The following is a 17,030-nucleotide window of genomic DNA, read 5'->3' on the forward strand; positions in this document are numbered from 1 at the left end:
ATGAAGGGAAAGAAATGTTCAGTTTAATAAAAAGAGGAAATTTACAACTTTCTGATTCAGAGTGCGTTTTACAAATTTTAGAGATAAATGTTTGCAATGTCTTTATTATCTGTAAGGAACACTGTCTGATATTTGAGATATGTGCAAACATGTTAAAATACCTAGGCTTATGCAAACTATGACTGAGGCCCCATTGGTTGCCTTTTCTGGATTTTGCCTTTTTAATAATGATATACTTTTTTGAAATATTTCATAGAGTGCTTTTGAATACAAGTGTTGCTCAATTTCTGATGGGGTTCCATTGTGATAAATTTGTGGAAACATGAAAATATAATTGAGCAATGAATACCCATAGTGCTGTGAACATTATATAGATTGCTCTAGCCTTAATCATGCTTAGACACATAAATTACTTACCAGTTTAGTAGTATGTGAAATTATGTCTACTTTATATCTGAAATATCTGATGTAATTCATGGAATGTAATTCACTGCAGAATACAGTGTCAATTTTTTACCCCATGGAACGTGTGGCTGACTACCCTGTGGCTCACTTCCTCTTTTTAGCATCCAGTGTATGTCACTATTCCAGCCAGTCATGGGATTTTCAGAATACAGGACATTTTACCCTGAGGATGTTTACTTTTCCATCTTTTAAATTCCTGGTGATGCAGGCCTGTAATCCCTCCAAGTCAGGAGGAAGACTTGGGAGGCAAATAAAAGGGAGGCAGCACCAGCAACTCAGTGAGACCCTGTCTCAATAGAGATGAAAGTTCTGGAGATCTGGTCACTGCTTTGGTTCTCCTAGGTTCACTCCACAGGATTAAATTTATTTTAATGTAAATCATTGCACGTAAGCCTTTGACTTTTAGTCACTTAACATATAAAAGTCTAAGCCAGATGTGATGGTGCATTCCTCCAGTCCCAGCATCAGGAGAAGCTAAGACAAGATGATCTTGGTTTTGAAGTCAGTGGGGGGCATCTTGGGTTGCTGTTTTAGCAAACTATGTAAGAGCTCTCTTTATATCTGCATGTTAAGTTTCAAGAAAGAAATAAGTTCAAGTTAAAACATAAACCTGTGTTAGGACATAAAAAATAGCAATGGCAAATCAGGCAATATTATTTTCATGGAACATATTTGTAGAGCAAACATAAACCTTCATCATAGATTTAAACATAAATAATGAAATATGAGTTAGTCAGGCATTCCATGTTCTAAACATAGAGACATGAACATTAGTTTGGTCAGTACTTGTACTGGGGAAAGAATTTCACCAGGTACTCTTCAGAAGACTAATACCTGGAATATATAAAGAACTCTAAAAATTATGCACCCCAAATAAAAGACCCAATTGAAAAACCTGGCAAAGGAAATGAGTACACATTTCTCAGAAAATTTTCAGTATTTGTGGCCATTAGAGAGATGCAAATTTAAATATCTTATCACAAAAACAACATCCATCATGGAGAACTCAAAAAAAGTCATGCAAGGAAAAAGGGAAACATTCAGCATCCTTGATGGGAATGTAAACTAGTTCAACCACTGTGGAAGTCAGTGTAGAGAGTACTCAAAAGACTGAAAAATTATAACCCTACTCAATGTAGCTGTTCATCTTGTGGTCATGTGAGTAAATTTCCCAGTGAGATAAAGACATCATAATTCAGTGATACATGCATATTCATTTTTATAGCAGAAATCCATACTCTTGTTTCTGGGTAGCAGGAGTGAGCCCTGCTCTGTCTGCAACAAAATGGCACACGTAACACCAAACATTCTGCTTAATGTAGTAATGCAGATTCCAGCACTCAGGAGACTGAGGCAATAAGATAGCCATGAATTCAAGACCAGCCCAAATTACTCACCGAATCTCTATCTCAATGCAGAAAACCTAAAACACCCTTAAGGCCTCTTCAGTGTATTCTCTTTGATATGTTAATAAATTATAGGTGATATTATATATTTTGTTATGAAACAGGTTCTATGCCAGATTATTTTTCTAGATTACTGGTTAACATAAAGATGATAAGCATGTTAGTGTAGCAAGGGCTTGCTATAATGATCAGTAGATTGGGTATATTTTTATATTTTTATATATTTTTATTTTGAGTATAAATAGTATTTTTATTGCATCCTTTTAGTTATACAATATGGTAACATTCATTATTGGGAATTTGTACCTTTACATGATATATCTTAGTTCTTTTTTTTTCCATTCACCTGCCTTCTGTTCAAACCATGGACCCCTCCCTATTTTTTTAAATTAATTTTATTGGTACATTTTATTGGTACACTTTAGGTATACAATTCGTTTACATTTATCATTGGGTGCTCATACCTGTACATGATGTATCTTGGTTCTTATTTTTTTTCCCCATTATCTGTGTGCCCTTCACCCCCTCCACCCTTCCCTATTTACATAAATTTCATTTCCATTTTTTTTTCTTTTCTCCTAGTTTTTCCTTTCCCTCTTTTCCTTTCCCCTTCCCCTCCCTTCACTTCTTCATCTTTGGACCTTTTTTCCTATTTCAAATTATCAGATATTCATTTTAATCATTTTAACTCTTGTTTACACTATCATTTCGACCCCTCCCTATTTACGAATACTTTGTTTCAATCTTTTCCTTTTCTCATATTTATTCCTTTCCTTTCTCTCCTTTGCCCTGCCCCTCCCACTTCCCCTTACCCTTTGAACCTTTTCTCCCTATTTTATATTATCCATTATATATTTTCATGCTTATTTACCCTTCAATTGCTCATACCAGAGAAACTAACCAGTATTTACACATGTCTATCCCATTTATTTCAATTAAGAGTATGGCTTCATTGTGCGCCCATTTAGCTATAAATGTCTCTAGTTTCTCATTCTTTATGGCTGAGTAGTACTCCATTTTATTTTAAAAGCCTACACATTTTCTTGATCCACTCTCCAGTTGATGGGCAATTAGGCTTTTTCCAAGTTATAGTTATTACACACTGTGATGGTATGAACATAGGTGCACCTATATTGCAGAAGTATATCTTTTAATTCTTTTGAGAAGATACCCACCAATGAACTACCTGGGTCCAATGGGACATCTAATCCTAGTTTTTTGAGGTATCTCCATAACTGTTTCCAAAGTAGTTGCATCAGTCTACCCTCCCACCAACAGTGGAGCAGTGTTCATTTTTCTCCACAGCCTCGCCAGCATTTGTTGTAGGTTGATTTCTTGATAGCAGCTATTCTTTCTTGGGTGAGGTGGAATCTCAGCACTCTTTTCCTTTGCATGTCTCGAATGACCAGTGATGTTGAGCATTTTTTCTTATGTTTATTTACTATTTCTACTTATTTGTTTGAGAAATGTCTATTCATTTCTGATGCCAATTTTTAGATTGAGTCTTTAAAATTGGGAGGTCTGATGTTTTAAAGTTCTTTATATATTCTAGATAGTACACCTTTATCTAAGGAATAGTTGATGAAAATATTTTGCCACATTGTGAGTTGTCTCTTCATGCTGTTGTTGGTTTCTGTTACTGTGCAGAAGATTTATTATAAGAAGAATTCTGACGTTCAGCATTAGGTTATTTGAGCTCACTTTGTTTTCCTCCTTTGACTCTTTGCTGCTATGAATTTCCCTTGTAAGACTGCTGTCATTGTGTCCCATACATTCCAATATGTTGTATTGTTATTGTCATTTAATTATAGAAAATGATTGATTTCTTCTTTTTTTAAATTCTTTTTTTGGTACATTTTAGGTATACAATACATTTACATTTCTCATTGGAAACTTGTACCTTTACATGATGCATCTTGGTTCTTATTTTTTCCCCAATCCCAACCCTCCCTTCACCCCCTCCACCCTTCAATATTTACAAAGACTTTGTTTCCATTTTTTCCATTTCTCATCATTTTTCCTTTCCCTTCTTTCCTTTCCCCTGCCCCTCCCACTTCCCCTACCCCTTTGGACCTTTTCTTCCTCTTTTGCATTATCAATTATCCATTCTAATCACTGGGACATTTTAGGTATACAATATAATGACATTCATCAATGGAAATTTGCAGCTTTACATAATCTCCCTTGGTTCTTATTTTCCCCCCTTCCCCTGCCCTCCCGTCAACCCCTCCTTCCCTCCCTCTTTACAAAGACTTTTTTTCCCGTTTTTCCATTTTCTCATATTAATTCCATTCCCTGCTTTCCTTTCCTCTTCCCCTTCCACTTTCCCTTTGGCCCTTTTCTTCCTATTTCATATTATCTATTACACCTTTTAGTCCTTATTTACACTTTCAGTTTCTCACACCAGAGAAACTATTTGGTATTTATACATGTGTGTCCTATTTATTTCACTTAAGAGTATCGCCTCAATGTGCATCCATTTAGCTTTAAATGTCTCTAGTTTCTCATTTTTTATGGCTGAGTAGTGCTCCATTTTATAAAAAAAACACATTTTCTTTATCCAGTCTCCAGTTGATGGGCATTTGGGCTGCTTCCAATTTTAGCTATTACAAACTGTGCTGCTTTGAACATTGGTACACATATATCACTGTGGTATGATTCTTTTAGTTTTTGGGAGAAGATAGCCAGCAGGGGAATGACTGGGTCAAATGGAACTTCCAGTCCTAGTTCTTTGAGGTATCTCCATACTGATTTCCACAGTGGTTGCACCAGTCTACACTCCCACCAGCAGTGGAGCAGTGTTACTCTTTCCCCACAGCCCCACCAGCATTTGGTATTGGTTGATTTCATGATAGCAGCCATTCTTTCTGAAGTGAGGTGGAATCCCAGCTTTGTTTTCATTTGCATCTCTTGAATGACCACTGATGTTGAACCTTTTTTTCATGTATTTATTTACTATTTTTACTTCTTTGTCTGAGAAATGTGTGTTCATTTCAGATGCCCAATTTTGGATTTTGTCTTTAAATTTGGGAGGTCTGATCATTTTAAGTTCTTTATAGATTTGAAATAATAGGCCTTTGTCTGAGGAAGATCAGGTGAAGATTTTTTCCCACATTGTGTGTTGTCTCTTCACACTGTTGGTGACTTCTCTTGCTGTGCAGAAGCTTTTTTTTTTCCTTAAATTCTTTTTTTGGTACATTTTAGGTATACAATAGGTTTACATTTATCACTGGGTGCTTGGACCTGAACATGATGTATCTTGGTTTTCATATTTTTCCCTCATTACCTGTGTGCCCCTCACCCCTTCCACCCTTCCCTACTTGGATAGACTTTGTTTCCATTGTTTTTCTTTTCTCATAATTTTCCTTTCCCTTCTTTCTTTTCCTCATTCCTTCCCACCACCCCTACCCCTCTGGACCTTTTCCTATTTCAAAGTATCTCTTACTCATTAGTAATCCTTTTCATCCTTATTTACCCTTTCAGTTTCTCACACTAGAGAATCTATTTGGTATTTTCAAATGTGTTTCCTACTTATTTCACTTAAGATTATTGCCTCAATATGCATCCATTTTGTTATAAATGACTCTAGTTTCTCAGTCTTTATGGCTGAGTAGTACTCCATTTTATAAAGTAAAACACATATTCTTTGTCCAGTTTCCAGTTGATGGGCACTTGGGCTGTTTCCAAGCTTTAGCTATTATGAACTGTGCCACTATAAACATGGATCCACATATATCACTGTGGTATGATTCTTTTAATTCTCTTGGGAAGATACCCAGCAGGGTTGTAAGTGGGTCAAATGGGGCTTCCAGCCCTAGTTCTTTGAGGAATTTCCACACTGATTTCCATAGTGGTTGCACCAGTCTGCTTTCCCACCAAAAATGGAAAAGGGTTCCTTTCTCTCCACACCTCTGCCAGCATTTGTTATTGGTTGATTTCTTGATAGCAGCCTCTCTTTCTGGGGTAAGGTGGAATCTCAGTGTTGTTTTCATCTGCATCTCTCGAATGACCAGTAATGTTGAACATGTCTTCATATGTTTATTTGTTGCTTTTAATTATTTGTCTGAGAAATGTCTGTTCTTTTCAGATTCCCATTTTTGAATTGTGTCTTTGAATTTGAGGGTTGTGATTATTTTCAGTTCTTTATATATTCTGGATAACAGTCCTTTTTCTCAGGTACAACTGCTAAAAATTTTTTCCCACATTGTCGGTTGTCTGTTAGCTCTGTTGGTGGTTTCTCTTGGAGTGGAGAAGCTTTCTACTAAGATGAAATCACAGCTGTTGATTCTTTCTGCCAGTTCCTGTGCTATTGAGGTTTGTTCATAAAGTCTTTTCCTATGTCAGCATCTTCAAGAGTTCTACCTAACCTATCTTCCAGCAAGTTTATTGTTTCTGTCTTAATATTCAGATCTGTAATCCACTTTGATCTTAGTTTAGTGCATGGTGATAGGTATGAGTCTAGTTTTAATCTTTGGCAGGTTGAAATCCAGTTTTTCCAACACCATTTGTCCCGTCCCGCGGGTAAGTCAACGGAGACCCTAGAGGGGGAGTGAGAATGACAAGGGACAAGAGACATGAGAGATGGAGACAAGACAGGTTTCTGATCAAGTCTCATTTATTGTGGAAGCTGCTACAGCATATATACCGTAGGGCTAGAGGGGAGGAGCAAGGGGAGGGTACTGGGGCTACTTCCTTGTTGCTGGGTAGACTTGCAGCAGGCCCAGACATGCCTGTAAAAGGCACTCAAGAGTTCTAGTGGGGGGGGGGGCAAGGCCCCCCACACCATTTATCAAATAGGCTATCTTTCCTCCAATGAGGGTAGTTGGCTCCTATGTCAAAGATGAGGTGGCTGAGTATGTCTGAAGTTGTTTCTGCATCTTCTAATCTATTCCACTGATCCTTGGGTCTGTTTCTTTGCCAGTACCATGCTGTTTTTATCACGGTTGCTTTGTAGTATAGTTTCAAGTTGGAGATTGTGATACCCCCAGCCATGTCTTTGTTCTCTAGAATTGCTTTTGCTATTCTAGGTCTCTTCTGGTTCCAGATGAACTTTTGGATTGTTTTCTCTAGTTCTGTGAAGTATATTGTTGGAATTTCAGTCAGCATTACATTGAATCTATCTACTAGTTTTGGAAGTATGGCCATTTTTACTATATTGGTTCTTCCTACCCAGGAACAAGGCATGTTTTTTAAATTTTCTTATATCCTCCTCGATCTCCTTTTTCAGGATGCTGTAGTTTCCAGTGTAGAGTTCTTTTCCTTTCTTTGTTAGATTGATTCCTAGATATTTCATTTTTTTGGATGCTTTTTTATAAGGAATGGTTTCCCTAATTTCTTTCTCAGTGAGTCTGCTATTTGTGAATAAGAAAGCTATTGTTTTTTCAGTGTTGACCTTGTATCCGGCTACGCTACTGAATCTGTCAATTAAGTCTAGAAGTCTTTTGGTGGAGTTTTTTGGGTCTTCTATGTAAAGTATCATATCATCAGCAAATACTGACAGTTTAACTCCTTCCCTTCCTATCTTTATTCCTTTTATTTCTTTCTCTCTTCTAATTGCTGTGGCTAATGTTTCCAGAACTATATTGAACAGGAGTGGTGATAGTGAGCATCCTTGTCTTGTTCCTTATTTTAGCGTGAAAGTGTTCTGTTTTTGACCATTTAGTATGATGTTGGCTGTTGGTGTTTCATAGATAGCCTTAATCAGGTTGAGATAAAGACCTTCCATGCCAAATTTCTGTAGCATTTTTATCATGAATGAGTGTTGGATTTTGTTGAATGCCTTTTCTACATCTATTGAGATGATCATACGGTTTTTGTCCTTGACTCTGTTAATATAGTATATTACATTTATTAATTTATGAATATTGAACCGTCCTTGCATCCCTGGGATAAATGGACTTGGTCAGGGTGTATGATCTTCTTGATGACCCTTTGTATTCTGTTTTCCAATATCTTGTTGAGAATTTTTGCATCTATGTTCATTAGGGAGAATGGCCTGTAGTTCTCTTTTGGGGTTGTGTCTTTCCCTTGTTTTGGAATCAAAGTAACACTTGCTTCCCAGAATGAAATTGGAAGTATTGCTTCCCTTTCAATTTTCTTTTTTTTTTTGGTATCGGGGATCGAACTCGGGTCCTTGGGCTTTCGAGGGAGGCGCCAGAACCACTGAGCTAAATCTCCAGCCCCCTTTCAATTTTCTTGATGAGCTTAAAGAGTAATGGCAATAGGTCTTCTTTAAATGTCCTGTAGAATTCAGCAGTGAAACCATTAAACCTGGGTTTTCCTTTGTTGGTAAGTTTTTTACTACATTTTCAATTTCCCTCATTGTAATTGGGGTGATTAGAATTTCTATATCTTCTTCATTTAACTCTGGCAATTCATATGTATCTAGGAATCTGCCCATTTCTTCTGTGTTTTCCATTTTATTAGAGTACAGGTTCTCAAAGTAAGTATTGATGATCCTCTGGATTTGGGCTGGATCTGTTTTGACTTCACCGTTTTCATTCTTAATTGCATGTATTTGTGCTTTTACTTTCTTGTTTTTGGTAAGGTTGGCTAAAGGTTTATCAATTTTATTTATTCTTTCAAAAAACCAGCACTTCGATTCATTGATTTTTTTGTATTGTTCTTTTAGTCTCCATTGCATTGATTTCTGCTCTGATCTTTGTAATTTCCTCTCTTGTATGAGCTTTTGGATTGTTATTCTCTTCTTTTTCTAGCAGCTTCAGGTCTACATTAGATTATTTATCTGAGTTTTCTCTGTTTTCCTCTTATGGCCATTCACTGCTATGAATTTCCCACGCAGAACTTCTTTCATCGTGTCCCATAGATTCCTGTATGTTGTAGTGGCATTTTTATTTATTTGTAGAAATTGTTTAATTTCTTCTTTAATTTCTTCTGTGACCCATAGGTTGTTCAAGAGGGTGTTATTCAGTTTCCATGTGTTTGTGGGGGTTTTCCCGTTTCTCATGTTATTGATCTCCAATTTTATTGCATTATGGTCTGATAAAATACAGGGGGTAAACAATTCTTTTACATTTACTTAGACATAACGTATGTGCTACCATGTGGTCTATTCTGGAGAATGACCTGTGTGCAGTGGAAAAGAATGTGTATTCCGATTTTCTGGGGTGGAACACTCTGTAAGCATCTATTAAGTCCAATTGTTCAATAGCTTGGTTCAGTTATAGAATTTCCTTGCTAACTTTTTGTCTAGATGATCTGTCTATTTGTGATAGTGGGGTATTGAGGTCCCCCACTACAATTATGTTAGTGCTTATTTGGTTTCTCATGTCCATTAATATTTGTTTTGTATAGTTGGGGGCATTCGTATTTGGTGCATATATATTTAGGATTGTCATCTCTTCCTCTTGGATGGTTCCCTTCACAAGGATGTAGTGACCATCTTTGTCTCTCTTAATTAGCTTTGGCTTGAAATCTACTTTTTCTGCAAATAAGATTGCTACCCCTGCTTTTTTCTGGGTTCCTGTGGTGTGGAGAACTGTTTTCTATCCTTTTACTTTTAGTCTATGGGTTTCTTTTTGACTTAGGTGTGTTTCTTGTATACAGCATAGTGTTGGATTTTGCTTCTTAATCCATTCTGCCAGTCTGTTTCTTTTGATTGGCGAATTGAGGCCATTAACATTGATGGTTATAAAAAAATGATAGTTATAATTGATAGATATTGATTCATCCTTGTCATGAGGTTTTGCTTTTGTTGGCTCTTTATTTCTCCCCCCTCCTCCCTTTTGCTTTAGTGTCTTACCTTGCCTGGTGGTTTTCCTCTGTTGGGCCTCATGAAGTTGTGACCTTCATTGTCTTTTTCTAGCATATTGTTTAGAATTGCTTGTAGTGCTAGTTTGGTGTTCATGAAATTTCTCAGGTGTTCTGTGTCATGGAAGTGTCTAATTTCCCCATCAATTTTGAAAGATAATTTTGCAGGATACAACAGTCTGGGTTGGAAGTTATTTTCTTTTAGGGCTTTAAATACTTCACTCCAGGCTCTCCTTGGCTTGAGGGTTTGTGTTGAGAAGTCTGCTGTGATTCTGATGAGCTTTCCTTTGTAGGTGATTTGTTTCTTTTCTCTAACTGCTTGTAGGATTTTGTTCTTCTGTTGGGTTTCTGGGATCTTGACTATTATATGTCTAGATGCAGATTTTTTTTGATCATGGCTAGTTGGGGTTCTATATGCCTCACTTTTCTGTATGTGCAATTCTCTACCTCTGTCTGGGAAGTTTTCCAGTATTATTTCTGTCAATGGTTTTTTATGTCAATTGTACTTTCTCCTGTTTTTTCATGGACTCCTATCTGTCTTATGTTATTCTTCTTTGCATCATCTAGCAGCTGTTGGATTGATTTCTTGTGATCCCTTACTATTTTTAAGAAATTTCTGTTTTCATAGTCTTTCACTGCAATCCTGTCTTCTATATCTGATACCTGATATTCGATATTCTATCTTCAGATTCCCTTAATCTACTGTGAATACTTTCAATGGAGTTTGTAATCTCCTGAATATCTGTTTGAATCTGTTTCATGGATTCCATTTCTTTCTTATGCTGGGTATTCATGGCTTCCAGCATGTTTCTGAGATCATCTATTTTTTTTTTTTATCTGTTTCTGTTCTAGAGCTTCTAATCATGTCTTTCACTCTGCTCACCATCTCTGCAGATATCTGGGAGATTATTTCTGCTTTGAATTTTTCTAGAACCTCATTCATCTGTTTTGTTACTTCTTGTGCTCTCAGTTCAGGGTGACTATGTGATTGGTTATTGGACTTTTCCACCTCATTTCCCCCAGGGACCCTTGGTGGGGTGGAAGTCTGAGTTTGTGCCTTGCTTAAGTGTCTTCTCATATTTGTTTTTGCTACTGTCCTTGGTTTAAATCCTGGGTTGATACTTTGGAATTGCTTATTGTAAGTATTTTTGTTGCTTATAATTAGAACACTTATGGAATGATTACTTCTCAGAGGTGACTTCCAAATATAACTGTCCTTTAAGTTTTGAGTCTGTAATGATTCTGAAGCTATCTCATTTTCATTATACTAGGAAGAATCACTGACAAGATCAATAACAACACCTTACCCAAGTGATATAATGAGCAACACCATTGCATCAAATACATCTTGGAAAATGACATTTTGTGGTAGTTATTAATCTGTCACCTTTAACTTTGTGAATTAAATCAAGGTTGAGGACCAACCCAACATATGATTATAGTGAGTAAACTCTTCAATATAACACTTTACGCTTCGGGATGGGGATTTAGAAGCAGTTGAGGAGGGAGGGACAGGTAGTTAGAAGGATGGGGAAAGTTAATGGTGAGGCCAGAGGAAACAGGTGAGAAGGAAAAAGCAAATAAGGGAAAAATAAAGAACTCTGAATGAGGGCCAGAACAGGGACAAAAAGGGAAATGAACAATATCAGACAGCAAAAGAGTGAGTGTAAGAGAGAGAGAGTAATGAAAGAGAAAAGAAAGAAGAAAAAAAGAGAAAAACAAAAATTTGCAAAGAGTAGGAGAGAAAAAAAATTAAAGATAAGAGGGAAGAAAAAGAAAAGAGGAAAAAGAAACCAATAATACTAATTTTAGAAATAAAAAATAGAAATAAAAATGTAGGGCCTCTTTCAGGGTATGTCTCTGTTGTCACAATGGTTAGCAGTGTGCAGATATGCCAATGAGTCTCAGCAAGTCAGTCTCAGACCCGTGAAATTCGAGCAGATTTCTGGCTGCAAGTCCCAAGCTGAGCTTCCTGATCTCCTGTAGGGTTGAACTCTGCAGGGTTGTACTGCAGGTTCTAGCTGCCCTTCCCCTGAAGATAGTCCTGATTCTGGTGGGAGGTGATGATCACTCCGACTTTCCCAGTACAGTGAACTGGTGGTCTGGTGTCCTCTGTGTTTTTGTAGCATGGAACCAGGTGTCAGTACAGCCAAGAGGCCAGAGGAGGCGGTGGGGTGGGGTGGCGGGCTGGATGGGCAAGTTGAGCATGGGCGGGCCGTATTCTCTTGAATGTATCTTTGTTACCCAATTTCCCCAGCACAGTCAAATCAGATGCAGACACTGCCCTCTCTGAGAGGTTCATTCCCAAAGCTCTTTCTAGATATCAAGAGGCTATGCATATAGGGCTTCCCTTTACTGATGAAAACCATTCCAGCCTGGACCCTGCAGCTCTGCAGAGGATCCCAGCCCTGGACACCCAGGTGTTCCCACTCAGTGAACAGGACTCGGCACAGATGGCTCACTACGGATTTTTGGCTGAGTTGGGTTTTATTGTTTGCAATTATGAAAGGCAAATTATTTGGAACAAATGGTATGGAATGGGGAAGTGGACGTGAGTGAGATAAACACAATATATGTGACAGCTTCCTGAGCAGGATGTCTCTATGTTTGCGGGTGTCGAGGGTGAAGTGCTGCTGATGGAGTCCAGGGAAGGCTTGCTGGAGCCTGAGGGATCCCTGAAATTCTCCTGTGCAGCCTCAGGATTCACTTTCAGTAGCTATGGCTTGCACTGGGTCCACCAGGCTCTAGGGAAGGGGCTGGAGTAGATCTCATTCAATAGCTATGATAGTAGTTAAATTAAGTATGCAGACTCCATGAAGGGTCAATTCACCATCTCAAGAGACAACACCAAGAACACACTGTATGTGCAAATGAATAGTCTGAGGGGGACAGGGCCGTGTATTATTGTGCAAGAGACACAGTGAAGGGACATCTGTGTGAACCCAGACAAAACTCCTGGCTGAGGAACTCAGAACCAGCAGGTGGTGCTGTGTTCCATGGAGAAGCAGTTAGGGCCCCAGGAGCAGGTGCAGAAAAGGAAGCTGGCAAATGAGGGCTTCCTGTTGGCCTCTGGGGTTTTCTCTCTGTCTTAATATCATGTGACCTGTGGAGATCCTAAAATACAGAGCTGAATGGACACCTAGAAGGTGGGGTCTAGTTTGATGAAAAACAACATAACAATGATAAACTGGTTGAAAGACTGAAGGTTCACTGGGAATTAGCGTTTTAGTCATTATCATAAGGTTTCCTCTAGTACACGATTCTGCAGAGATTTAAATACTCTAAGCACCCTTTCATAGTAAGTGAATAGAATGCAGAATATGAGCTTTGTTTATTGTGGTATCCTGATTAAGACTTCGATAGACTTCAGAACATTTTGTAGAATATGTTAGGAAGTGTATTATCATTAGGAGCATCTTGGGAGAGAAGAACTGGAGTCAGTTCTGTAACTCTTAACACGTCTCTCAGTTCTCTTCACTGAAGCATTTCTGTGAAATTCTACTCTCTTCTGCCTCTGTTTGGTTTTTCACAGGTTCATGTCCCATGACTCTTTAATCTCTCTTCTTAGGTCAGTTTTTCTCTCTGCCTCCATTAATTTCTCATAGGAAATAATTCAACATTTGATATTATTTTATCTAAAATCTATGCATACTTTTAACATGACTCCTAAAGTGAGTTGCTTTGGTCTATGGTCATCTGGCTTTGGATTGAAATATTACCTTATAATGAAAAGATTTGTCTCAGTTCTAACATCCTTAAACGTATGCTGTGGTCTTAGCACAGGGAGTATTGTAGAATAAATGCTTGAGAGCTATATCAAATGTGATAGGATTAGACTAAACAGGGATAATTGTTTCATTTGACAAAGCAAAGATATGCTACATGATCTGTATACATATACCCTTGATGTGTTCATATCCTGAATATTTCACAATGCAAAAATGAGACACAGCAAAACATGTGTCCAAATGAACAAAGCTGTCTCCAAATTCATGCTGATGTCCGCAATTAAAGATCATGGTACCTACACAGCAAAAGACCACAATTTACTGCCACATCAGAGGTGCTGTCAATTGGGAAGCAAGAACTGCACTTTTCCATGAGAGCCCATATGTCAGATCATTTTCTCCTAATTCACCTCAGTTTTTCTTCCTGTTGGTTAAATGAGGTTGACCAAATTACTACTTTGAGGTATGAGATGACATTAGGTCTTTTTTGGGATTTGAATATTTACAAAGAACCAACTCCTGAGTTGGTGGAAAATGATATCATTTATCTCCATTGAGACATTGTCTTAGTTAATTTATTGTTGCTGGAACACAACAACTGAAACCCTCAACTGAAAGAGGGAAAGTTTTGCTTTGGCTCACAGTTTCTAGAAATTTCCATCCATTAGCTCAAAGCCAGGGTGGCCTAGCAAAGGATCATCACACAGGACAAAGAGCTCATGGCATGGAAAGAAAGGAGCCAGAGGGGATCAAGCGAGGAGGAGAAGTTATAGCCTTTTGGGCCACACCCACAGTGACCCACTTCTCATGAGGCTTCACCCCCAAACATCATATCAGTGGTAAAACACATTGGTGGACTAATTCAGTGGTAAGTATCATCCACCTTTGATCCAGTTGCCTCCTGTCCTTTTCACCGAATAGAATGCCCAGGGAAAGTAACAGTAGTTTGATTTTAAAGATTGTGTACCAATTCTCTATCATTATCAAGTCATTCGATGTTATCCTGCATGAACAATAAGAATTAGGTGTTTTAGGAGCCTCCTTGGTGCTTTCTGTTTTGCACCTCACTCCATAGCTTAACCTGAGCCCTTGATGTTTATGCTGTCTGGCCTCTGTGTACCTGAATTATAAATAAAGGATACAGTAATAGGCAGTAATTTTTTTATTGATCAGAAACTTTCAGCTCTCTCAGGGCTTTTACAGATTTTTCCTGCTGTGAGAATATATACATGAAGTGTGTTCTGTTTCCCAAAAAATCCTTAGGCATGGCTGCATAGACCTATTGGAATCTTACAGTAATTGAAGAAAATACCCCTGTTATTCCATTTACAATCTGCTTTCACCCTGAAAGGTGCTGAAACAATTTCCTGGGCTTCTACAGGCACAAGAGGAATTATTTTCTCAGAGCCTTCATGTTCCATCATGATCTACAGTCAGAATATGTTTAATGATGTCCTCTCTCTGTAGTCAGCATATTCACACGCCTTTGGTTCAAGCTACCTTCTCTGCCATCAGTGTTGTTTTAACACTGTGGCCAGTTTCTTTCTGCCCTTCAAACTACTCCAAGTAAAATGCCATCTTGTAAACTAAACCAGTGAGATTCACACTGCCTATATTATGTTCTCACAAATCTTGTCCTTTTAAATTTTTTTCTCATATTGCCACCACTGTGAGCTTCATGCACATTTGATTTGGAAACATTATACATGCTGAGAGACAGGAATGACTATGAACAAAGTTCCTCTGTGCCATCAGCTTTTCGTGGTTCAGATTGAGAAATTCTCTTACACTAAGCATGACAGATTGAATAAAGTGTGAGTAGGTAAGCTAGGTGTCCATAGATATTTATTAATGTTAATTCCATGGCAGGGACTGAGAAGACATCTGGAAGTGGTGATATTTAAATAAGACCTGAAACAATTATATTTATAATTTGGGTAAAGTGCTGACATGGAGAATCAGTATTCAAATAGAAGAGACAGTGTGTGCATTTCTGGGTATGTGCAGAGGGAAGTGTCATGTTGTTACACTGTGTCCACCTATTTGGGGTTATTATAGTGTATTCCCAGAAAGTGTTGCTGTATACAACTTCACATCATTGCTATCTATTCTCCACATCATGGCTATCTATTCTCCATGCTTTCTTCTAAGTTACCACCAAGAAGTGGAAATGGTAGTTAAGAAGGAAGCCTTCATCACTTTGCAAAATACTGTGCAACAGGATTTCAGGAGTCTGTAGCCATGTGCTTGTTTTCAGGATGAGTTCATGGCCAGATGTACTGGGTTATTTCTGCCTATATGGATTGTAGAGGGAAAATGTCATTCTGAAATGCAAAAAAGATGTTGGAGTCAGACTGAAGTATGTGCACATGAAGGAAATCTGTTTAGAATATTCATAGAGAAAAACTATAGTTTTATGAAGAAAGAACTGATATATTTAAAAGTTTATTGAGAACAGCTAGTAGGAATTTTATTAACTGTATTGTTGCTGTTGTTGTTCTTGTATCAGGGAAAAATACCTGATATATAAAGTATAAGAAGAAGGGATTTATTTGGTCTCATTATTTCACAGATTGCAACCTTAACTTGACTGCTTCTAATACAGAAATATCATGATAAATAGAAATAAAGACTGAGGATACCTACTTTTAGAGACCCAGGATCCAGAGAGAAGACAAAGAGGCTGAGTGAAAATGGCCAGAGCCCACATTTTGTCCCTTATGTCACACTATCATGACCTAACCAGACGCTCCAAGAAGTGTGCTTTACTAATAGTCTGTACATCTGTCTAACCAAAATGTTATTAGCATGAGTGAATGTATTACCTGACTCCATGTAATTATTTTCTAGGAATATTAAAGTTGAAAGTTGGAGAATTTCAGCCTGTGCTGAGACACAAGAGGGCATGGGAAGTCTAAAGTCCTTGTGTATTCCAGCCTCATCATGAGGAAGTGATCAGGTGGCTCAAATGTGGGGCTGTTTCTGGAATCTTTCTGGCCTTTGTGTTTGGAAAATGTGTATCTTGAGAATTCAAGTATTTTTATGATCATGGAAAAAGTATAAAGCTTGTCGGAGGGAGTTGGAATGCTTGCATTTCTTTCATCTTTACTGTTTTGCACAATATTGCTATCATGCAACTCTATTTTCTTCATTTACACAATAATTATATTCTTCTTAGGGGCCACATATTTATTTTCATGGATGAAAATGAGTAGATTGAGACACACTTTGAAAATCATGGCAATGAATCCTACTGCCTGATTCTCAACAATGGGCTCTCTCTTTATTCCATTTTGTCCACTGCTGGCCTGAGCTCATGATGTTTTCTGACATCAGAGGATCGACTCTTCCATAGGACACTGAATCTGGAACCTCCTGGGCACATTTGCCAGCCATCTGCAGGAAGAGTGCACTGAATCCATTAGGAAAACTATGGGAGCTTTGAAAAAATAAAGAAGTAAGGATCCTCACACTCAAAATGAGCATATGCTGTGAGCATAAAATTTACAGGATTTTCCCGCAGACAATTAAATAATATGTGAAATTAAGGAAACAAGTAAAATAGAAGTAAATGAAAATCCACAACTGAATTTTATTTTCTATCAAAAATTTTCATCAAATCAGAAAATAGCTACCTTTGGTGAGCTCATGCTGCTAGTGG

The 17,030-nt window shown here is 37.8% G+C and overlaps 1 protein-coding gene across 1 annotated transcript in view; it reads left to right on the top strand.

The window, feature by feature from the left end:
• Positions 1-16,454, top strand: part of LOC147821659 (zinc finger protein 670-like) — a 30,746-nt gene extending 14,292 nt beyond the window's left edge. The window contains exon 5 of the mRNA XM_087199753.1: positions 15,942-16,454. Coding sequence (XP_087055879.1) covers positions 15,942-15,985 — 44 coding nt within the window. The 3' untranslated portion in view covers positions 15,986-16,454. The remainder of the gene's footprint in view (positions 1-15,941) is intronic.
• Positions 16,455-17,030: the final 576 nt, after the last annotated feature.

This window comes from Heterocephalus glaber, unplaced genomic scaffold, assembly GCF_053883595.1.
Source record: "Heterocephalus glaber isolate CG9 unplaced genomic scaffold, H.glaber_assembly_v1.0 deba00001724, whole genome shotgun sequence".
Classification (NCBI taxonomy): domain Eukaryota; kingdom Metazoa; phylum Chordata; class Mammalia; order Rodentia; family Bathyergidae; genus Heterocephalus; species Heterocephalus glaber.